This window comes from Orcinus orca, chromosome 5 (assembly GCF_937001465.1).
Source record: "Orcinus orca chromosome 5, mOrcOrc1.1, whole genome shotgun sequence".
Taxonomy (NCBI): domain Eukaryota; kingdom Metazoa; phylum Chordata; class Mammalia; order Artiodactyla; family Delphinidae; genus Orcinus; species Orcinus orca.
The window spans coordinates 28825422-28845073 of NC_064563.1; the positions used below are offsets into that span (position 1 = coordinate 28825422).

At 40.2% G+C, this 19652-nt stretch overlaps 1 protein-coding gene across 1 annotated transcript in view; it reads right to left on the reverse strand.

Annotated features, from left to right (window-relative positions):
* Nucleotides 1–19652, reverse strand: part of CLSTN2 (calsyntenin 2) — a 655487-nt gene that overhangs the window by 406525 nt on the left and 229310 nt on the right. The window contains exon 2 of the mRNA XM_004278975.3: nucleotides 1260–1382. Within this exon, the coding sequence (XP_004279023.1) occupies nucleotides 1260–1382 (123 nt within the window). The remainder of the gene's footprint in view (nucleotides 1–1259; nucleotides 1383–19652) is intronic.

A 19652-nucleotide genomic window follows, 5' to 3' on the forward strand; every position in this document is an offset into this window, starting at 1 on the left:
ACTGCCAAGTGGCCTTTGGTTGAGCTGGGACCTCTGAGGATCGCTGGAAGATGTATGGAAATGTCCCAACTCTAAACACCATGGAAGTCACAGTTAGGTACCCTTGGTGGTTATCATTCTACATAAAATAAAGACTAAGCCTTCTTCTGAGAGTCTAGAGCATCTCCCCCATGCTCTGCGAGAATGCTTATGGGTTTGTCTTCACATAAGGCTGAATTTCCCCATTTAACTCACCCCCTCACTCCTTACTTTATAATGTTCTGTAATGAAAAACAGGACTTCACAGAGCTTATCTCTTAGAAGTGTGAAAGAGCCATTTTTTTCTGCCCAAGTAGCTCATAATGTAACAGACAAACTGTCAGAAAAACTAGACTTCATCATGGTAAAAACCTCAGCCTGGCACCCATCAATCATAAAGCAATCTTCCAGAAATCTTGAAAACCTTCATTAAATTTCCTGTCTTTCTTCTGACAGTTATAAAATGTTAACAATATCACTCATGATGTAAGCATCTTCAGAAATTCTTTGACCAACCCCTCCCCGCCCCGCCCCGCCATCACCCATCCCCTTTTCTTTGCCAAAATCTATGGAAACCTGAGACACAGGCATCTTCTTTCACACACCCCTCCTGGGATCTGGCCCTTGCAGGAGGTTAGAGGAGGAAGCAGTGGTCATCTTGATGACAATGAGAAGGCTCTCTAGCTGCAAGGGCAAATGGCACTGCCTCCAGATTCCTCCTCTAAAAGCCACACCCATTTTGAAGCTCAAGGGCACAAGTCTGTCCTACCCTGAGCAAATAACTCCCGATCCTTTTTGCTTTCCTTTTTCTCTTGTCAATCTACCAAGTTACAAGTCTTCACCTGTTCATGATATGTGGGCAGTGGGGACAGTGGGTTATACATCTTCTCGTGTCGATGAGAAGATACAGAATTTTCCCTCTTTCTAGAGGGAAAATTCCCCCACAGGCCTTGCTGACCCAGCTTTTCCAACTCCAGAGGCCACTTCAGCAATATACCATCTCTCACAACAAGAAGATATAAGGGTCTTGCATTGCAGGCAACACCAAGGAGAAAAACCATAAGGAGACACAGAATCCACACCACGAATCAGAAGAAGCACACAGCTTTGAAAGCACAAGCTGATCTGTGAGAGCCACAGGTGGTGACAAGAGCAATGAAGCCCAAGCCTGGGTTTCGTGGAGGTGTCCCGACTTGTCTCCCAAATGAGCAGAGCCCAACCATGCTAAGCTCTCATCTCACCTGCAAAAGGAACCGGTGCATCTTTATCCAGGGCGACAAGTGGTGGGTCCAAAATGACTGTGTCGTTGTTCTCTGTTATGACCCCGTGATACGAAGTCTCAATCCATGGCTTGTGCTTGTTCACTGGAAAACAATGGAAACAAAAAGATTGACTTTTAAGATCATTATTTGAATCCATAATAATATTATGAATATTGCCCAAATCCCATTATTTCTATTTCTAGATGCCCAGTATAGATATTTTAAAAAATTAATCAAAAGCTTTAATTCTTAAACGCTACTATCTATTCAGAGATGTTTCAGAGTTAAAATCCATTATCAATCAACAAACTAGCAGATTACAACTGCATGCTGGGATTTCTGACCTCAATCTTATCCAATCCATTATTAGGAGCTGTTACTAAATTTTATATACATGTATATGGATAAGTACCAACAAATGTGTAAATATACAACAAACATTTTAATATTTTCTGATCCATTAAAGACTGAGTCTATCTAAATGGTCTAAATTATATAGCATTTTAAGTTGCTCTTCAATAATTTGATCAGCTGAATGATATACTCTACAATGTACAATTAATACACTTAAAATGCATATCATATATATATTACTAGTTGAGGTGCCCCGCCCCAAAAGATGGATTGGAGTCCTAACCTCCAGTACCTTACAATGTGACTTTATTTGAAGATAGGGTCTTTACAGAGGTAATCAAGTTAAAATGAGGTTATTACGGTGGGCCCTAATCCAAAATGACTGGTGTCCTTATAAAAAGGGGAAATTTAGCCACAGAGACAGACACGCACACAGGGAGAGCGCCACGTGAAGAGTGAAGTTGTGCGGTCACAAGCCAAGGAACTACCAAAATCTACAAGAGAGACCTTCAGAGCAAACATGGTCCTGCTGACAATCTGATTTCAGACTTTTGGCCTCCAGAACTGTGAGTCAATATTCCTGCTGTTTTAAGCCACCCAGTTTGTGGTACTTTGTTATGAGCAAATGAATACAAGATAACTTAAAGTCAACCAGCACTAAGACTTGTACCAGGATTGGTGTAACAGTCCTATGTGAAAATCTTATCTGGTGAATATCCTATTTCTGCAAATTCCAGCCCCTTGATTTGTCTCTGGCCCAGCTCTCCTATGTGAATGGCTGCAATGGTCTCTTGACTTGTCTTCCAGTAAGTAGTCTTGTCCCATTCCAATCCATCCTCCACACTGACATTAAGAGTGATCTTTCTAAAGTAGTAATCTAATTCTTCAACCGGGAGCTCCTTGGTTTGTCCTTTTATTCCCCCAGAGGAATCTGGATGCAGAGTAGCTGCTTTCGAAATAAAATGACAGATTATAGGGAGCCCTAGAATAATCAAAGCTGTCCTAATGCTAATCCTCACAACCTGCTTCACAGTTTAAGAGACATTGTCACATATGTAATGCTCCCCCCAGCAACCTGAGAGGTAGGTGTGATCATTATGGAAATGACAAAGAAACTACTTTCACAAGGGGTGACTTTCCCAAGATGGCCACAGGGTTAATAACTAACAATGGTGAAAACCCAAAACTCTTTCCTACATCATGATATCCAAAAAGTGCCCCCCCACACACTCATCATAATATATGTAATACACATTACACTATATAACCCACATTATAATATATATTATACACACAATACATAGTACATATTGTTTCAATAGCCATGGCAAAGCAAAAACTTACACATAGATTTGAGAACAGATCTGTGGCAGTGGCTCTGTCCCCTTCCCACTTCATCATGCTTTGAAAGGTCAGTTAAGAGCTGTTCCAGGATTGGTGGTAGGCTCAACCTGGGCCACTGTTTTGCCCTTTGTCACCCATTCCACGGCAACCATGAACTAACCGAGGGGCAGTTTAACGGGGCATGGACATATGCGTTGCTATTCTCAGTTGTTGGCCTCTGAGACCTATTTCTGATGATTGAATCATGCCCAGGGTAGAGAGTCCGTTGCCTAGAGCAGGTCTTAATGGGGCAGCAGGCTCAGCCATGCTCACTTGTTGGCATTCAAACTAGTGCTTCATTACGGACCCTGGAAGAATTACAGCCACTCTGGGTTGTCCCCACACTCCTTTGCTCTTTTATTAGCCATCAACACAAATGCAATGTAAATAATTTGCGACTGTTGGGAAAAATAATTAACCTTTTTTTCCTTTAATTAAACCTAGGGGCCTATTCATTAGAAATGTGTACAGAAGATATACCAGGAGCTTACCCAGTGTTGCAGATTCATGCACCACTTGGCTCAGTGGCAGACAACGGAATCTAGAGTCACGGCTGCTGGGCTGTGGCCCTGGTTTAGTCACTTCAGGGCTGATTCAGTGCAAGTCAGTTGGCCACGCAGCATCTCAACTCCCTCAGCTATAAAATGGGGAAGATGACACCGCCCACAGGGTTGTCATGTCATTCAGATGTCCTCCACTGGCCACATAGCCCCTGCTCTTTCATTACCCCCCTGCTCTCTGGGCAGTGAAAGTGTCACAGGAAAGGTGCTCTGCAGACCCTGAAGTTAAGAAGTCGCGATTTCTGCATCATTAGTGGGGATTCTCCTCTCTATCACTACTATAGTTAGTTGAGTACCTACCACATATTAGGCATTTTACATTCATTCATTAATCCTCACAACAACCCCTCTAGATGAGACGTCGTATCTCATTGTACAGGTGAGGAACTGAGTCTCAGAGGGGTTTAGATATTCCCTTTTTGGTAAATAAAGAGGTTCATATTCCTAAAATTTCTTCATTTCTCTCTCACTTTCTAACTTCCTTCAGATCTATCTCAACTTTGCTTTGTCAAGGTTGATAAACATTAGCACTTTGATGAGTAACCCCAGTGAAATCTTCTTTGCTTTGTGTATAGGTCAAATCCTCAGGTTTGCAAACCAATAACTTAAATTTACATTATTTTGACTACGAGGATACCATTCATGGCTGAGCCAATTATCGTGCAAGGATTACTTTTCCTTCCTAGTGGTCCAACCATCATTCCAAGAACACCATTCCTTGTATAGAGACCAGTTGGATTCTTGATTCATTCATTCCATCAAATGGCTGGATCATCCTCCATTTTAACTTGCATTATATTTGGAACCAGCCTCCTTCATTTATTGTTTTTAACTTTTTATTTTATATTGGAGTATAGTTGATTAACAGTGTTGTGTTAGTTTCAGGTGTACAGCAAAGTGATCTAGTTATACATATACCTGTATCCATTCTTTTTCAAATTCTTTTCCCATTTAGGTTGTGTCATAGTAATACTGAGCAGAGTTCCGTGTGCTATACAGTAGGTCCTGGTCGGTTATACATTTTAAATATAGCACTGTGTGTACTTGTCAATCCCAAACTCCCTGACTATCTCTCCCCACAACCTCACCCTTCTGCCCTGGTGACCATAAGTTTGTTCTCTAAGTCTGTGAGTCTGTTTCTATTTTGTTAATAAGTTCATTTCTATCATTTTTTTTAGATTCTGCATATAAGCAATATCATATTGTTTATTTTTTGTTTTCTGAACTTAATGATTGTTTTGATTGTCTTTTTATTTCTGATGAGTAATGAAACACAGAACTACTTCCCCACATCCCAACAATATTATAGCTTTTTAATCTTTCCATCTATTACTCATTCCTCATTTGTAAAATGGAGACACTTTCTTCATGGGAATATTGTAAAAACTGCATGATCATTTAGGCAAATCTAGTACTCCTGACATGACTAAGCATTCAAATACTCTGAAGTCCCCCTAGCTCATCTCACGCTTCTGAATGGTTGAAGTATAACCTTACATTCTCAGAGGTATTTAGCCCAGCTTCATTCATTCAACAAATATCTATGGAGTACTTAAAATGTGCAAAAACAGTCTAAACATCGGTGGTAAAATGGGGGAAAATGTCCCTGAAAAAAGCATTTGACAAAATTCAATATTCATTCATAATTAAATCTATCAACAAATGAGGAATAGAAGGAAACTTCTTCACTCAGATAAAGAGCTTTTATAAAAATCTATAGCTAACATCATACTTAATGATTGAAGAGTGAATATTTTCCCACTCAAGTTGGAAATGAAAAAGTAAAATTGTCTTTATTTTCAGAGAACATGATCATCAATGAAGCAAAATCTACAAAAGTACTACTAGAGCTAATAAATGAGTTGAGGAAAGTCACAGGATAGAAAGTCAATCTATAAAAATCAATTGTATTTCTATGTACTAGAAATAAACAATTGGAAATTTAAATTTATTAATATAATAGCATCAAAAAATGAAACATTTAGGAATAACTTTCAGAAAATACATGCAAGATCTGTAAATTCTCTAAGATATTGCTGAGAGAATTTAATGAAGACCTGGAGAGGTCTTAGTGGAGAGATAGTGTTCATGATTTGGTAGACTCAATATAGTTAAGATGTAAATTTTCCCCTAACTGATCTATAAGTGTCAATGCAACCCAAGTCAAAATAATAGCAGAATTTTTAAAATGGTTAAGCTAATTCTAAAATTTATATGAAAATGAAAAAGACCTGATATAGCCAAAACAATTTTGAAAAAGAAGAGCAAAGTTGGAGGACTTACACTACTTGATTTTAAGACTTATTATAAAGCTACTGTAATCAAGACAGTGTGATACTAACATAAAGATAGACATACAGGTCAATAGAAAGAATGAAGGGTACAGAAATAGACACACATACATATGGTCAATTTCTGACAAAGGTTCCAAGATAATTCAGTGGGGGAGAAGATAGTCCTTTGATTAAATGTTACTTTGGAACTTCAATCCTACTGCTCATCATACACAAAAATGTCTCTAAATAGATCATGATCTTAAATGTAGGAGTTAAAATTACAAAACCTTTAAAAGAAAGCATAGGAAAAAACTCTGAGTGTCCTTGGATTAGGTGAAGATTTATTAGAAGGGACAAAAACAAGCATGAATCATAAGAGATAAAATTGATTCATCAAATTATAAAAATTATAAATTTCTATTCTTGGAAAACAATTTTAAGAAAATATTTTAAAGTTACAGACTATGAGAAAATATTAAATAAGCATAGCTCATAAAGGACTTGAATCCAAAATTTATAAAGAACTCTTACAACACAAAAATAAGACAAATAATGTTTTTTTAAAAGGCAAAAATTTGAACACACTTGTCACCAGAGTAAATATATGAACAGCAAATAAGAACAAGAAAAGATGTTCAACATTAATAGTTATCAAAAATGTGTAAATTAAAGCCACTATGGGATATCACCATGTCACTACTAGAGTGGTTAAAATAAGACGGACAATACCAAGTTCTGATGAAGATGTGAAGCAACTGAAAGTCATCCATTGCTGGTAAGAATGTAAAATAATACAGTCACTTCGGAAACAGTTTAGCAATTTCTTATAAAATGGCTCAGCAGTTCCATTCCTAGGATTTATCCCAGAGAAATGAAAACATAAATTACACAAAAACCCTTGTAGGTAAATGTTCATAGACTCTTTATTCAGGATAGTGCCAAAGTGGAAACTAAAATGGCCATCAGCTAGTGAATGGATAAACAAATTGCAGTATGTCCATACAATGAACACCTACTCCGCACTGAAAAGAAATCAACTGATGCGTGCGACAAAATGGATGAATCTCCAAAGGATTTCACTGGTGAAATGAAAGAAGTCAGACACAAAAGACTTCATGCTGTTTGATGCCATTCATATGACATTCTAGAAAACGCCGAAGTATAAGGATAGATAACAGATCAGTAATTGCAAGGTCTGCTTGCAAAGGGGCACAAGGGAACTTTCTGGGTTGAAGGAACTGTTCTGTATCTTGATTGTGGTGATAGTTACACCTCTATGTGTCTTTGTTGAAACTTATCAATTTGCACATTTAAAAAGAGTGAATTGTATTGTGCGTAAATTATACTTGAATAAATATGGGACAAAATCAAAGTCCTTATCCTCAAGAGACTCTCAGACTAGAAAGGGATCCACGATACCAGTGTAGCAAGAGGTAGGTAAGAAGAGGAAAAGCAGACCGCTATGGAAAAAGAGAGAAGTACTCACCCCACCATGGTAATCCAGAATTACCTCCTGGAGAAAGTAGATTCTAAGTCCTGAGCAGTAAGAATTAAGCAGGGATACAAGATATGGAGGGTCCCAGGCAGAGGAACATTGCATGGGCAAGGGCCTGATGGTAAAGGCACCCTGCTACACCATGGGAGGGAATGTGAATAGTTATATTTGGTTGGAGACCATAGCTTGAGGGGCAAGGCCAGCTAAGAGGCTGGACTGATGGATATCATCTACATCACCCAGGGCTTATTGGCTTGCACAGAATCATCCAGGAACCATTTCCAAACTCTGGCTTCAAGAGACACTGGAGAACCATCTCCTTTCCAGAAAGAAGCAATAAGTATTGATGCTGGTGGCTCAGCTGTAATTTCCTATTTAATCTCTTCCCTTCCCTGACAAACGTTTTGCCTTTTTGTTCCAATAGACTGAGGCCAGTCAGCACACGCTTTGCTCCATTTGGTTGTAACTTCAGAACTGACTTTTCATCGGTTCTTCACGAGATAATGTCCCTGTTTGCTATACAACCCCTCTTGAGGCTGAACTCTGTCATATCATGCCCCCTTAGGAACTGCTTCTTGCCTCTGTCCTGTCTCCTTTCCATGATGTTTCAGCATCTGAAAAATGCCTGTGTCTTTGCACTCATATAGAGGAAATGCCAGTGTGATATTTCTGCTCCATTTATATAGAGAAATTAGGTCTTGCCCCTCAGTGCGCCTTTAACTAGAACACAGATGCATCCGCAGAACACGCCTTGGCTCTCGTCTCTCGGCTTCCACTCAATGCACCCACTGAAAAACTGCATTAACACTCAATCCAAGCAGCAGGGCCAAGGGGCTGATGATTCACCCTTTGAGTCTTTCTACCTACATCCTTCAATTAACCCTCTGGCCATTGCTGGCTCCTCAATCCTCAGAATTCTCCCTGGGTAAAAGTGAATTGTGAGTAAAAACATACCAGACTGATTGCAAAATGCTCCAGTGAGGTTAACTACATCCTAGGAAACGGGTCACTCTAGTGACTGTCAGGCTGTTCTTCTGCCTGCCATGCCCAGTTTCCCCTTCTGACTCCATCCGCTGGTAGAATTGCCTAGACCAGGGGGCATCCGTGGGTGGAGTAGGTTGGGTCAATTGGTTGGATCTTTAAACTTTCATTTAAGAGGCCGAGAAACTATAATGTATTTGGCGATGGGCACTTGAGGTGAAAATTCATAAGGAGTTGGGGCTGGCGTTCATGCAGTGATCACCCAACCCAACATTTAGACGGAGATGGAACGCTATTAAAATCCAAGAAAGCTAATCAGTCAGGAGACAGAGGATTTGGGAGCCGACATACAGAGAGAAGAGAAGTACCCCAAGCAGCTGCAGAAGATATAGAGGCTGGCCCCCCATCCTGTTCTCCAGTCCTGGCCCCGCTCACCCTTCACTGACTCGCCAGCCTGCCGTGGCTTGTCTGAGGCTCCCAAGTGAAGCCTTTCAATAATTCTTCCCCCAACCATCATTTTTTAAGTTTGCAGTAGTTTGAGTGGGTGTCTGTTCTTGCAATAAAATGACTCCTAACTACAATAATTGTCATAGCATTTCAAAAAGTATTTTTATTCCTTGCTTCGGAGTGAGGGTGGGATGGGATCTGTGTCTAGGTGGAGGTAAGCCTGCCTAAGGGCAAATCTGGTCCTGACTTCCCTGCCTAGGATCCATCAGAAGCTCTCCTGCTTCTCAAGGTTGATAAACATTAGCACTTTGATGAGTAACCCCAGTGAAATCTTCTTTGCTTTGTGTATAGGTCAAATCCTCAGGTTTGCAAACCAATAACTTAAATTTACATTATTTTGACTACGAGGATACCATTCATGGCTGAGCCAATTATCGTGCAAGGATTACTTTTCCTTCCTAGTGGTCCAACCATCATTCCAAGAACACCATTCCTTGTATAGAGACCAGTTGGATTCTTGATTCATTCATTCCATCAAATGGCTGGATCATCCTCCATTTTAACTTGCATTATATTTGGAACCAGCCTCCTTCATTTATTGTTTTTAACTTTTTATTTTATATTGGAGTATAGTTGATTAACAGTGTTGTGTTAGTTTCAGGTGTACAGCAAAGTGATCTAGTTATACATATACCTGTATCCATTCTTTTTCAAATTCTTTTCCCATTTAGGTTGTGTCATAGTAATACTGAGCAGAGTTCCGTGTGCTATACAGTAGGTCCTGGTCGGTTATACATTTTAAATATAGCACTGTGTGTACTTGTCAATCCCAAACTCCCTGACTATCTCTCCCCACAACCTCACCCTTCTGCCCTGGTGACCATAAGTTTGTTCTCTAAGTCTGTGAGTCTGTTTCTATTTTGTTAATAAGTTCATTTCTATCATTTTTTTTAGATTCTGCATATAAGCAATATCATATTGTTTATTTTTTGTTTTCTGAACTTAATGATTGTTTTGATTGTCTTTTTATTTCTGATGAGTAATGAAACACAGAACTACTTCCCCACATCCCAACAATATTATAGCTTTTTAATCTTTCCATCTATTACTCATTCCTCATTTGTAAAATGGAGACACTTTCTTCATGGGAATATTGTAAAAACTGCATGATCATTTAGGCAAATCTAGTACTCCTGACATGACTAAGCATTCAAATACTCTGAAGTCCCCCTAGCTCATCTCACGCTTCTGAATGGTTGAAGTATAACCTTACATTCTCAGAGGTATTTAGCCCAGCTTCATTCATTCAACAAATATCTATGGAGTACTTAAAATGTGCAAAAACAGTCTAAACATCGGTGGTAAAATGGGGGAAAATGTCCCTGAAAAAAGCATTTGACAAAATTCAATATTCATTCATAATTAAATCTATCAACAAATGAGGAATAGAAGGAAACTTCTTCACTCAGATAAAGAGCTTTTATAAAAATCTATAGCTAACATCATACTTAATGATTGAAGAGTGAATATTTTCCCACTCAAGTTGGAAATGAAAAAGTAAAATTGTCTTTATTTTCAGAGAACATGATCATCAATGAAGCAAAATCTACAAAAGTACTACTAGAGCTAATAAATGAGTTGAGGAAAGTCACAGGATAGAAAGTCAATCTATAAAAATCAATTGTATTTCTATGTACTAGAAATAAACAATTGGAAATTTAAATTTATTAATATAATAGCATCAAAAAATGAAACATTTAGGAATAACTTTCAGAAAATACATGCAAGATCTGTAAATTCTCTAAGATATTGCTGAGAGAATTTAATGAAGACCTGGAGAGGTCTTAGTGGAGAGATAGTGTTCATGATTTGGTAGACTCAATATAGTTAAGATGTAAATTTTCCCCTAACTGATCTATAAGTGTCAATGCAACCCAAGTCAAAATAATAGCAGAATTTTTAAAATGGTTAAGCTAATTCTAAAATTTATATGAAAATGAAAAAGACCTGATATAGCCAAAACAATTTTGAAAAAGAAGAGCAAAGTTGGAGGACTTACACTACTTGATTTTAAGACTTATTATAAAGCTACTGTAATCAAGACAGTGTGATACTAACATAAAGATAGACATACAGGTCAATAGAAAGAATGAAGGGTACAGAAATAGACACACATACATATGGTCAATTTCTGACAAAGGTTCCAAGATAATTCAGTGGGGGAGAAGATAGTCCTTTGATTAAATGTTACTTTGGAACTTCAATCCTACTGCTCATCATACACAAAAATGTCTCTAAATAGATCATGATCTTAAATGTAGGAGTTAAAATTACAAAACCTTTAAAAGAAAGCATAGGAAAAAACTCTGAGTGTCCTTGGATTAGGTGAAGATTTATTAGAAGGGACAAAAACAAGCATGAATCATAAGAGATAAAATTGATTCATCAAATTATAAAAATTATAAATTTCTATTCTTGGAAAACAATTTTAAGAAAATATTTTAAAGTTACAGACTATGAGAAAATATTAAATAAGCATAGCTCATAAAGGACTTGAATCCAAAATTTATAAAGAACTCTTACAACACAAAAATAAGACAAATAATGTTTTTTTAAAAGGCAAAAATTTGAACACACTTGTCACCAGAGTAAATATATGAACAGCAAATAAGAACAAGAAAAGATGTTCAACATTAATAGTTATCAAAAATGTGTAAATTAAAGCCACTATGGGATATCACCATGTCACTACTAGAGTGGTTAAAATAAGACGGACAATACCAAGTTCTGATGAAGATGTGAAGCAACTGAAAGTCATCCATTGCTGGTAAGAATGTAAAATAATACAGTCACTTCGGAAACAGTTTAGCAATTTCTTATAAAATGGCTCAGCAGTTCCATTCCTAGGATTTATCCCAGAGAAATGAAAACATAAATTACACAAAAACCCTTGTAGGTAAATGTTCATAGACTCTTTATTCAGGATAGTGCCAAAGTGGAAACTAAAATGGCCATCAGCTAGTGAATGGATAAACAAATTGCAGTATGTCCATACAATGAACACCTACTCCGCACTGAAAAGAAATCAACTGATGCGTGCGACAAAATGGATGAATCTCCAAAGGATTTCACTGGTGAAATGAAAGAAGTCAGACACAAAAGACTTCATGCTGTTTGATGCCATTCATATGACATTCTAGAAAACGCCGAAGTATAAGGATAGATAACAGATCAGTAATTGCAAGGTCTGCTTGCAAAGGGGCACAAGGGAACTTTCTGGGTTGAAGGAACTGTTCTGTATCTTGATTGTGGTGATAGTTACACCTCTATGTGTCTTTGTTGAAACTTATCAATTTGCACATTTAAAAAGAGTGAATTGTATTGTGCGTAAATTATACTTGAATAAATATGGGACAAAATCAAAGTCCTTATCCTCAAGAGACTCTCAGACTAGAAAGGGATCCACGATACCAGTGTAGCAAGAGGTAGGTAAGAAGAGGAAAAGCAGACCGCTATGGAAAAAGAGAGAAGTACTCACCCCACCATGGTAATCCAGAATTACCTCCTGGAGAAAGTAGATTCTAAGTCCTGAGCAGTAAGAATTAAGCAGGGATACAAGATATGGAGGGTCCCAGGCAGAGGAACATTGCATGGGCAAGGGCCTGATGGTAAAGGCACCCTGCTACACCATGGGAGGGAATGTGAATAGTTATATTTGGTTGGAGACCATAGCTTGAGGGGCAAGGCCAGCTAAGAGGCTGGACTGATGGATATCATCTACATCACCCAGGGCTTATTGGCTTGCACAGAATCATCCAGGAACCATTTCCAAACTCTGGCTTCAAGAGACACTGGAGAACCATCTCCTTTCCAGAAAGAAGCAATAAGTATTGATGCTGGTGGCTCAGCTGTAATTTCCTATTTAATCTCTTCCCTTCCCTGACAAACGTTTTGCCTTTTTGTTCCAATAGACTGAGGCCAGTCAGCACACGCTTTGCTCCATTTGGTTGTAACTTCAGAACTGACTTTTCATCGGTTCTTCACGAGATAATGTCCCTGTTTGCTATACAACCCCTCTTGAGGCTGAACTCTGTCATATCATGCCCCCTTAGGAACTGCTTCTTGCCTCTGTCCTGTCTCCTTTCCATGATGTTTCAGCATCTGAAAAATGCCTGTGTCTTTGCACTCATATAGAGGAAATGCCAGTGTGATATTTCTGCTCCATTTATATAGAGAAATTAGGTCTTGCCCCTCAGTGCGCCTTTAACTAGAACACAGATGCATCCGCAGAACATGCCTTGGCTCTCGTCTCTCGGCTTCCACTCAATGCACCCACTGAAAAACTGCATTAACACTCAATCCAAGCAGCAGGGCCAAGGGGCTGATGATTCACCCTTTGAGTCTTTCTACCTACATCCTTCAATTAACCCTCTGGCCATTGCTGGCTCCTCAATCCTCAGAATTCTCCCTGGGTAAAAGTGAATTGTGAGTAAAAACATACCAGACTGATTGCAAAATGCTCCAGTGAGGTTAACTACATCCTAGGAAACGGGTCACTCTAGTGACTGTCAGGCTGTTCTTCTGCCTGCCATGCCCAGTTTCTCCTTCTGACTCCATCCGCTGGTAGAATTGCCTAGACCAGGGGGCATCCGTGGGTGGAGTAGGTTGGGTCAATTGGTTGGATCTTTAAACTTTCATTTAAGAGGCCGAGAAACTATAATGTATTTGGCGATGGGCACTTGAGGTGAAAATTCATAAGGAGTTGGGGCTGGCGTTCATGCAGTGATCACCCAACCCAACATTTAGACGGAGATGGAACGCTATTAAAATCCAAGAAAGCTAATCAGTCAGGAGACAGAGGATTTGGGAGCTGACATACAGAGAGAAGAGAAGTACCCCAAGCAGCTGCAGAAGATATAGAGGCTGGCCCCCCATCCTGTTCTCCAGTCCTGGCCCCGCTCACCCTTCACTGACTCGCCAGCCTGCCGTGGCTTGTCTGAGGCTCCCAAGTGAAGCCTTTCAATAATTCTTCCCCCAACCATCATTTTTTAAGTTTGCAGTAGTTTGAGTGGGTGTCTGTTCTTGCAATAAAATGACTCCTAACTACAATAATTGTCATAGCATTTCAAAAAGTATTTTTATTCCTTGCTTCGGAGTGAGGGTGGGATGGGATCTGTGTCTAGGTGGAGGTAAGCCTGCCTAAGGGCAAATCTGGTCCTGACTTCCCTGCCTAGGATCCATCAGAAGCTCTCCTGCTCTCCAACCACAAGATCAGGGAAGCCACCCAAAGACCCCTGCTCCCTCCGTGACCCATGCCTTTGCCCTCATTGTGCTGTCTACCCCTGTCCTCACACTCCTTTCTCCTGGCTCCTGCCTGTTCATCCTGCCAGAGGCAGCTCCAGCCCCCCTCCTCCAGTGGTCCTCCTCTGTACACCTTGTCACCCTGCATTGCCTGCTATTAGGCTATAGGTCCGCCGCATTGCCATTAGCTGGTTCCTTGCCCCTCCTTCCCCCTCTTCAAGGAGAGGAAGCATCCTAGTCACAATGATGTCCACAGGTCCTGACACAGTGCCTGGAACCTTGATAAATGAGGTGAGCACACCTTTGCCTTCCCAGCACCTCCTGAAGCAATTAGCAGCTCTTTGGTTCCAATGAGCAGGTATTGCGACGTCACCCAAATAGAAAGAGGGTGTGCCTCGCAAAACATAGGGTGACATTTGCCATCACTTAATTAGAGGCACTATATATCTCTTGCTAGAGGTACCAATTAGAGAGTTTTAAATGCAAATCCCATGTGTGTGACTCACATATGCAAAGATTCACAGAGGATGAGGGTTACATTATACTGTGTTAATTGGGTTGAAAAAGCATTTGAAGAAAAGATGGCTGATGGGTGCTTTCAGTGAGGGCGGACCAGTGCTTTCCTTCCCTTCCTTCCTCCTTTCCTTCTATCCATCTATCCATACATTTATCCACCTTTCCTATTTTTTTCTTCCCTCCCATCTGTCATTTTCCATCCATAAATACTCAATTGTTTAGAGTATGGGTTCTCTGAAAGTCATTAACTAAATTGCCCCAGCCTGGGGATGAACCAGATACCATTATCCCATTGGGTACTGGCACGTGGGCAAGGAGAAAGGCTAGCAAGAACTGTGCACTGGGGAATTGTGTAATCTCACAAAAGTGCGATTTTTCAGCTCTCTGCACAAGCCATCCAGATAAAGCCAATTGCCCAAAGCTTGGCCCAAGACAGACCCTGAGATTAGGTGTAAGTGGTACTGGGCTTAATGTCATAGTTCTGACACTATGTAACCAACAGGGTATTTTAGTCAAGTATCAATCTTCCCAGACCTCTGCTCACTGTCCTTTAGAAAATGGAGGTAATACCAACCCCACAGGGTTACTGGGTGGAAGATGAAATGAGACACTAAGCCAGAGCTGAGTCAGTGGTGATGAGCACATTAAATGTCCCCAGTAAAGGCCCTTTTATTCTGAATCTCAACACCCACAGCTTCGGTGAGGACCCCCATGGGACCCAGCCTGCCCCATACAGACATGCCCAAGTTACCCAATAAATCTACTGGTGGGCGGGGAAGATTAGATTAAGACTGTGAAGAAGATTCAGAGCCATTCAAGAAAAAATCTTTTAGAATAGGAAGAGGGGAGAAAAAGACTGTGACGGTTTAATGCTCCCATTCAATTACTAGAGCCAACACACTTCCACACAAAATGTCTTACCTACTGAACAACCTTATTGGACTGAAGTGTGCACTAAATTGTCATACCTATAATTCCCCAAGATTGTTATTACTTCAATATCTCATCCTTCACCGCATTTAAAATATCTCTAACCCCTAAAACCAGCCCATAACTTACTTTGGAATTGATGCTACTACACGTAATTGTCTACAACTCTTTCTGTAATCCACTGTTCAACCACGAGCACTACATGACTAACCAGGAGCGGCCACTCCGGAGGGCCTACTGTGTGCGGTCTCATGAAATCCTCCCCATCGCCCCTGTGGGAGGGTTGCATGGGCTCCACTTCATGGATGAGGTTATGGAGGTTCAGGGAGTTTAAGGAAATCATACAAGGTCATGGTCCCTAATGGAAGGACTGAGGTGCCCACCCCACTGGGTCATTCCTCCCCCAACCAGAGGTCAATGCAGCAGCATATAGTTGTTTCCATCCCCTGTGGGTCGAGCCTTGGACCAAGTGCTCTGAGGGGGCACAGAAGAGCCAAGACTGAACAGACCAGAGAACAGGCAGAGTTCTCCAGAGAAACAGAACCAATGGGAGACAGAGAGATTGAGACAGATAGAGATAGCTAGAGCTAGAGCTAGAGCTAGAGCTAGAGCTAGACAGAGATAGGAGATAGATATATATATAGATATATATAGATATATATATATATATATAGAGAGAGAGAGAGAGAGAGACACACACACACACATACATATATAGATACGTGTGTGTGTGTGTGTGTGTGTGTGTGTGTGTGTGTGTAAAGGAATTGGCCTACACAATTGCAAGGGCTGGCAAGTCTGAAATTCATGTGGCAGGCCTGCAGGCTGCAAGCTCAAGTAGGAGTTAATGCTTCAGTCTTGAGGCAGAATTTCTTCTTTAATGGGAAAACTCCATTTTTGCTCTTAAAGCCTTTCAACTGATTGGATGAGGCCCATCCACATTATTATTATTATTATTTTTTGCGGTACGCGGGCCTCTCACTGTTGTGGCCTCTCCCGTTGCGGAGCACACGCTCCGGACGCGCAGGCTCAGCGGCCATGGCTCACGGGCTCAGCCGCTCCACAGCATGTGGGATCTTCCCGGACCGGGGCACGAACCCGTGTCCCCTGCATCGGCAGGCGGACTCTCAACCATTGCGCCACCAGGGAAGCCCCCACCCACATTATTGAGGATCATCTCCTTTACTTAAAACAATTGCCTGTAGATGTTAACCACATGTCCAAAACGCCTTCACAGCAACACCTGGATGAGTGTTTCATTGAATAACTAGATACTATAGCCTAGCCAAATGGACACATAAAACTAAATATCACACTCACTGAAGAATCTTTTAAAATATTATATTCAAAATGAGTGAGAAGATTGGATGTGACAGTGCAACTTCCTTTTAACCTCAGACAGAAACACACCAAATTCTTGTTTCTTTACTGGCAAACTAATAAATAAAACCTTTGTGGCTTTTGCTATCAACTTTGTTCTAGAAGGTAGCAAATGTGAGATACATTTTTATTGCAAATTCCATTTCATGTCTTAGATCCCAAGGTGTTCAGAACAACGAATGGCAATTTTCTGGTTTACAGTCTATTCACTGCAGAATGCTCACCTGTTTCTCAGTGCTTCAGAAAGAAAGCACTGGCAGGTCAATTTCACTTCTTATTTATGCGGATTGTTATCTGCATTTCTCCAGCTCTGGCTCCTTCCTGGGAAGTTGTAGGATATCAGAGGTAGAGGATAGGCTAGAAAAGCCTGCCCTCTACCACCACCAAACACACAAAATCATCATAAAGCTGAAAGCCAAATGCCCTAGGTCACCCTCATAATCAACCCTGATCAGGGTATCAGACAAGGTGGTTCCATTTGTATTCAAGTTGAATTATCTGCACTCCCATCTGCTCAGCCCAGCTCAGCTCCGCACCACTGACTCAGGAAAGCATTCTCTGACCCTCCCCTTCCTCTCCATCCCTAAAGACACTCCGCAGACTGAATTAGTTCTTTCCTTGTCCCACCATAGCCCCCTGCCTATCCTTAGCACATTAAGGACTAAACCGGGCTGTAAATATCCTTTTGTGTCTTTCCACTACCAGACGGTGGGTAAAGATGCTGGGTCTTTCATGCCTGTATCTCTAGCCCTAGCACAACAGTTCTCAAAGTACGGCCCAGGAACCCTGAGGGGTCCCTGAGACCCTCTGAGGGGTTCACAAGGTGAAAACTATTTTCATGAAAGTACTAAGGTTGTATTTGCTGTCTTTGTCCTCATTCTCTCTGGAGGAGTTTTCCAGAGGCTGTATAAGAGGTATCACAACAGAAACAGTTATGAGAATTCAGCTGTCTTCTAATCAGCCAGGCATTTGCAAAAATGTAAAACAAGGGCACTCTCCTCGTTATTTTACAATTTTGGATAATATAGTTATTTTTAATAAAAAGTGCTCTATTTTTATCAATATGTGATAGGTTTTTAAATTATTTTTAACTGAATTAATAAAGATATATATATATCACATTTTATTAGCTCTAATTACTAAGGAAATAAAGAGCAATAGGTAAAATCCACAAAAACCAAAGCTTGTGGGTTGTTAATGATATTTAAGAATGTTAAAATGTTCTGAGACCAAAAAGTTTGCTGTATAACCTGGCAAAGGACTTAAAACATAGTACATACTACTCATGTAGGAATAAAGAGAAAAGGTGTGAGCAGAGGAACAGGGGAGAGTGAACAAAGAGACAGAGTTGAGGGACGGAAAGAAAGGATGTCTAAAGTTGTCAAGGCCAGGCTCACATAATCAATTCTTAATTTCATCTTTGTTGGGGGAAAAGTCCATCAACATGGTGACAAGATCAGTCCTTTCTCTCGTTCTGGTTGTGAAAGAAGAGCAACTGGTTGACTTAGTTTGCACACCACTTGTGGTAATGTTGTGTAGCTAATTTTTGCCATGCTGATTTTTCTGGAAAAAAGCAAGAGGAACTTCCTCTCTTGCTGTATGAACCTGAGCGCATGCCGTCAAGAGAATAATTGTCTGAAATCACAGTCCTTATATCACTTGCAACCTGGTTGGAGACACCACCATAAAAAGACACAAACTCCATATATCATTCCTGCAAAAGGCATCAAAGGTTAAAAGCATCATGATGAATTTCTGAAATAAATCTGGACTCTGAATTTTCAGAGTGTTTGGGAGGCAACCATTGCATCTCAACAGAGAAATCATGATCTTAGCAATTTTAGAGGGTAACTCCACTGCTAAAGGTGTCAATTTCTCCTAGAGGTAAATAGAACAGGTCTTTGCAGCTGGAAGAGTCTCTCAATGCTTAAGGCATCCTTCTCAAAAGAAACTTTTGGGATCCCTGATCTGACAATTTCTAAGCGCCCTGGGGTCTGGCACGTGGCAGGTGCCCAACAAGTGTGATTAAAAGATCAATAAATGAATATGCTCTTACTGCTTTTGTCAATCATCTGCACAAAGACCCATGTAGCACTCTGCATGGAATCACTGTGCCTCACCAATTATAAATTCACTTAACCAACATATCTGGTTTGGACATATTTACTTCTGAATAACTTTGGTTGATCAAGAGAATGTTGGTTTCCACATACACCAACATTACTTCTGGGGATAACTGAACAAGGAAGAAATAAGGAAATAAAAGCAAAGAGGGTGTATGGACAGATAGGTAAAGGACATTGGCAGAAGATAAACACCAGCCTAGAACAGTTCAGCATGGAATGAGAATTCCATGGAATTCCATGGAATTGAGAAGGTCCCAGGAGGAAAGTAACTCCGAATCATGAAAAGAGATTGTCACAGGACATTTGGTGGGGAACAAGATATACGTTATTATCTGTTACAAAACACACAAATGTATGAGCAATGAACTGATTTAGGGTTGGAAAAGTCTACAAGATTCTTATGAGCACAGAATGATGCATGGAATTAATTGTGCAGAGCTCACGATAGTGAATTTCAGATGGGTATCATGTTATTGATATTGCTGCATATGAGTGAAAATGGAGATATTTATTAAAAATGTTATATGTTAATCCTAAATATCACTTTTGCATATCCTTTTTTAAAAATGAGGATTGAATTTCTCAACAGTGATGGCTGCTCCCATTGTATGTTTCCAAGAACT